The following is a 5,679-nucleotide window of genomic DNA, read 5'->3' as shown; positions in this document are numbered from 1 at the left end:
TGGTGTCTATACAGCTATTGTATGAATGTTTTCAACAGTTTTCAAAGGCTTCAGGACTGATTGCTAATCAGGAAAAAAGCTGTATCTACTTTGGAGGGGTTACTGAAGATATTCAGCAAAACATTATTCAGTGCTTAGGTTTTTCTAAAGACTCTTTGCATTTCAGATACTTGGGAGTCCTATTGAGTAGTACAAGATTATCTATTACTCAATGCCAACCTTTACTCGATAAGATGTTAGGTAGAATCAAAAACTGGACAGTAAAGTTTCTGCCTTATGCAGGCAGGTTACAGCTGATCAAAAGTGTTCTGTTTGCTATCCAATCATTTTGGTCACAGATATTCCCTCTACCTAAGAATATCTTACAAGCAATTGAGACAATTTGCAAGAGGTTTCTGTGGACAGGTGAAACAAAAACCAAAGCAAAAGCCTTAGTAGCTTGGAGACAGTTATGTTGGCCACAATCTGTAGGGGGTCTGAATATCACAGATATGGTTATATGGAATAGAGCTACACTAATCAAACAACTGTGGAATCTAAACATGAAGAAGGATAGATTGTGGATACAGTGGATTCATGCTTACTACATCAAGAGGCAAGTAATATGGCAAGTGAAAGCTAACCAAGCTTCATGGTTGATACAAAAAATTCTGGGAGCTGGTAAATACTTAATTGAGGCCAACATAGCAATTGAAGAAGTGCTCAGCATGAAGAAGTACTCCATCAGATTGATATATAACAAGTTGAGAGGTGATCTACCTAAAGTGGAGTGGAGGAGAGTACTGTGTAACAACTGGGGCAGTCCTAAATAGAGATTCATTTTGTACTTGGCAATCCTGGAAAGATTATATACAAGAGACAAATTACTGGGATGGGGCATAGCAATAAGTTCAGCATGCTCATTATGTGAAAGTGTAGCAGAAAGTCATGAGCACCTGTTCTTTCAATGCAACTACTCAGAAAGTATATGGCGTAAACTGCTACAATGGATGGGGATACAAAGGGATGTACAAGGATGGGATGTTGAAAAACAGTGGGCAATAAGGCATGGATCAGGAAAGAAGCAAATGTGTGCAACATTCAGAATGGTACTCGCCTGTGCTATTTATTATATTTGGCAGGAACGAAACTGGAGAACCTTCATAGGAACACAAAGAAGCAGTGAGGAAATGATCAAACTGATAATCCAAGAAGTGCACTGTCGTGGAATGTTGAATTCTAAGATAGCGAGACATTTACAGAATTTCAATTTTTATCCATAGTTTGTAGGTGAGTAGCTATGTAGTTATGAGGACACTAGATTTGGGGCTGCATGTCCAAATCTATGTGAGTTTTGAGGGTTCTTGCTATACTTGTAAATATTTTCCCTGGTAATAAGAAATTTAATTACCATAAAAAAATAATATATTTTTATGAGCGAGACCAAATAAAGGAAGTGAAAGTAATTTCTTTTGCCACAGTGATGTCTAGCAGTGTTTACCTCGAAAATACGAGTAACAATTAAATTTGATTTGTGATTTTAAAGATATATGATTTAGTTCAATACTGATTAATAATCAAGAAATAAGAAGTAGAAGTCAAAGAAACAAGTGAATCAAACCAATGTTATTCAGCAATAGCGACCTCGAGCTTAGTGACCTCGAGATGGATTAAGAGCAGTAAAGTAAGAACAATAAATGTAAAGGACAATTCTGATGAACAGTAAGAGAGAAAAGTAGGATAGTATATTCTTGCCAATGATCAGATGATGTTACAAATGATTGGGGTCCCCTTTATATAATAGGGGAAGCCTGAATAAGGTATATTTCTATTTACAGTAAGAAATATTCTTGGCACAACTGTCTAACCGCCTAGTACGGAATAGTACAATCCTATTCCGGAATTCGCGCCGTGATCTTGGGGACGTGGCAGGGATCTAGCAGGAATCTAGCCCATTCTGTTACAAGTCTATAACGGTACTATTCCGAGGTCGAGCATAATCGACCTCGGTATGTATTGTGCTCTGCTTTCGAACTCGGGTCTGGTCCCTCGAGCTCGAACTTGACCTTGCCTGAACTCGGACTTTGGACGACCTCTCGAGCATATAGATTGAAGGCATACGATCTCGACCGTATACAAGCAGTAATTTCAAAAGAAGCCGGAAAACTGATTTTCTTTTCACCGTCTGCCATTTTACATCTTATACCTCCTCCGGAAATGAAAACAAGAACAATTTGAGACTATACATCCCAAAAGTCCTCATCAAAATAACAAAAGTGTCATAGCAAAGCATATCTCAAGTTTACTTGTTCTATAAAAATGTAGTGCGTAAACCTAATGCTTAGAACCATACATGTGTTAGGACCACTTGTTAGGACCGAAAAAGCAGGTGTCATGCGGAAGCTAGCAAAGCAAACCTTGAACGACGATAAATCATACAATAAATAGAAATCTACCAAAAGGGACACAAACATTTAACGTGGTCAACTGACCTACGTCCACAATGGAGATGAGCAATCCACTATAATAAAAAGAGAGTACAAAATATCGAGAGAACAACCTCACGAAGAGGCAAACACAAGTGACACACCAACACTTGTCCCGTAAAGTTCTCCCCCTAGACACGACTTTCAAGCCCCCTATGGCTACATTGTGGATGCTCCTGAATGTGAAGGAAGGATCCTCAATTTATAGAAGTCCAAGAAGGATCCTCAATTTATAGAAGTCCAAGCCTTTTCCTACAAGAAAAAGGACTAGCCAAAGATTGGAGATTTATAATTTCCTTTTACAAAAAGGAAAACCCAGTTAAGGTAATTATATTGCCCTTTTCCATCAAGAGATAGGAAAACCAAATATGGTAAGAAAATTATGGCAAACACCTAACAACATGATCTACGATTTAGTGTCAATAGATTCAGAATCAGTGTGATCTGCATATGTATACAATTTACAAAAAAAAAAAATCCTCACATATGTATACATAATTCGAGCGTAAAGCAATAAGTTCAGTTGAACTCACAAAAACCGCTCTAAATCCCTCTCTACTTAAAACTTCAATTATCTATTAAGCGAAGGAAAAGGGGTTGGTGCAAAATTGGTCCTCTTGACAAATCTTCCTTTCATTCGAGGCCTCTTCTCAGCATTCAATTTCCTGACCTCGTACCTTATTTTCTTGGAGAACAACCTCGTTCGCCGCTTCTCCTTGTACCTTAATACTCTTGCTTCTCTTCCTTCATCTACCACTGGTCCATGTCCTGTCATTATTTCCATGTCTCCATATGCATGAATTTTTCCACAATTTCCCTACAAGTGTAGATCAATTTATGAACAATTAGCTCATTCCGTTATCTCATACCACTAGAAAAAAGGAAATTGGAAACAGTCCTCCAAAATGGGGGATATTTCTTAGGTCAAAGAATAATATCATAGTAAGACAAACGTAGTAAGTAACCAAATAATACTTCTTTTCACATGCATTAACAAAAAAGAAAATATTCAAGTTGTTATAGTTGCTTTAGAAGTTTTGAAACGATTTAAGTGATCTACACTAGTAATGCATAAAAGTTAATTCCTCTGTCCAAATTTATATGATAGTACAGTTCAGATTTCGAGAGTCAAACGAGTTTTTCTTTGACCAAATTTTTTTTTTCATAGGCCATTTGAATATTTTGAATTGTTAATTATTGTAACTTGTACTACTTGTTATATAGTTTTCAAATATGTAAATTTTATTTCAAAAAATTTAAAGATTCTATGTTCGGATCCACAGTTAAAATTAAAGAATTTAACTCTTGAAATCCGAATAGTATCGCATAAATTAGGACGGAGGAGAAGTATTTCTTTAGTTCTAGCATGCCACTTTGAAAGATTGAGAATGTCTAGAAAATTTCTACTTCTAGTAGCCATACAATGCAAAATATACAATAAAGCAAGTACTGGCCTTCTTGGGCCGTTAGCAAAGTGAATCTAACACAATTTACCAATATTCAGAGGATTAAACTAATATCTACTAACAGTATCGCAACGAAATCTTCGCATTATCAGTAAAATTTAATTTATTATAAAATATTATTTGTTTTTGTTTGCCAATTTTAACCTAAATAGTCACTCACCCAACTGCTTAAACTAAAAATAGCCGAAGGATATATATTATATGAATGATTCATATATAATATGTATACAACAGCATATAATAAATGTATAATCTATGTATAGTTGTATACTGGGCAGAAAAAATAAATAATGAATCCGGTCAGTTTTTTGTATGAAGAGAAAGAAGTATACCATGCATATTGGCCAGCAGTCATTGGAATCTACTTGAGGTCGCTCGCCGGTTGTCCAAGGAGACCTTTGATCAGCCCAAGCATTTAAAACACCTCCATAATCAAGATTTAGCAAAATCTTATTATTTTTTCTGTCACTAATTAGACCATCATTAGTACTATCCCGCATATTTATCTCCCCAACTTCACCTTTATCATCTTCTTCTAAGGTAATAACCGGTGAATCGCAGTCGAATTTGAGATCAAATGTATCTGAATAATCAACTTGATTATAATTAGTACTATCCATTTCTCCTTCATTTTCAACCTTAATTTTCTCATCAATAAAAGTACAACCTATTGAATCATCATGTTTCTCCAAAAACCCTAACCCTAATTCCATGTAATTAAATGACTCCTCATCATCAAGTCCTTTCCCTAATAAACTTTCAACATCTGCTGCAAATTCTGCTAGCTCCATTTCAGATGGAATATTAAGCATCCCATGAAACCTATTCATATGATGATCATCATTAAAATCATTTTTCATTTCTTTAGAATATTCATTCCCTAGAGCATCATCGGCTACGAATGGGTCGAGAATAGGGACACGATAAAGGAGTTGCTCTTCGTTTTCATCTTGTGAATTCTCATCACTTAATATCTCTGGGACGATAAGCTGAATAGGGTTTTTAACGTTTCTTGAATTCTTACCATTCCTTGGGGTTCGAGCTTTTCGAGTAAATCCACGGTGCCAAGATGGCACTGAGGCTGAATTTTCCGAATTGGAAAATTCATCTGATGATTTAAGAGATGATGTTTTAAGACGAACCCTTTCGTGCCTACGGGCCAAAGGATTGACTGAATGAACAGAAGAATCACAAGATTGACACAAGAAAGCATCGTCTGCTGCACAATACCAACGTGCCCTTTTCATTATGCAACTGTCACAAGCTCTTGCCGTCTTTGCACCTACGACGTTCGAGAGTTTTTTCTCTGAACTCGTCATTGATACATATATTGTTTCAGAATTCAGATTATATTCTTTTGAAATTTGGAGATATTTGAAAGTATAGGAATTGAACAGTAGGGGGAAGATGAGAGTTAGTGAAATATGTCGAGTTTGGTCTCTATGTATAGAAGGAATTGAAAATAATTCAAGATTGAGTGGAACGTGCAATTATTTGAGGAAATGCGGGAGCGTTGTGACCCAAGAAATGCACTTTTTACAGTGTTGAAGTAACTTTTTGTTTGTATTGCATTTACCTATAAACACGTTTTTAGTGTAAGAATTTTTGAGTCAGTCAGTGTAATGTACAGCAAATTATTTCCCTTATTTAGGTGATATGATAGTATAAGAAAATCAAGGATGGAGCTAGAGTATAATTTATAGGTTTAGTCAAATTCAATAACTTTAGTTCAAACTTTATATTTGCCT

General features: G+C 35.9%; 1 protein-coding gene across 1 annotated transcript; it reads right to left on the bottom strand.

Moving 5' to 3' along the window:
* Positions 1 to 2,853: 2,853 nt before the first annotated feature.
* On the bottom strand, positions 2,854 to 5,403 carry LOC109207668 (zinc finger protein CONSTANS-LIKE 16-like). The gene is made up of 2 exons (XM_019370633.1): positions 4,264 to 5,403; positions 2,854 to 3,282 (listed from the first exon to the last, which is right to left on the bottom strand). Exons 1-2 carry the CDS (start codon positions 5,248 to 5,250, stop codon positions 3,037 to 3,039), a joined length of 1,233 nt encoding a protein of 410 aa, XP_019226178.1. The 5' UTR covers positions 5,251 to 5,403; the 3' UTR covers positions 2,854 to 3,036.
* Between the last annotated feature and the right edge of the window lie 276 nt (positions 5,404 to 5,679).

Source organism: Nicotiana attenuata, unplaced genomic scaffold (genome assembly GCF_001879085.1).
Source record: "Nicotiana attenuata strain UT unplaced genomic scaffold, NIATTr2, whole genome shotgun sequence".
Classification (NCBI taxonomy): domain Eukaryota; kingdom Viridiplantae; phylum Streptophyta; class Magnoliopsida; order Solanales; family Solanaceae; genus Nicotiana; species Nicotiana attenuata.
This window is presented reverse-complemented; position numbering and strand designations above follow the sequence as displayed.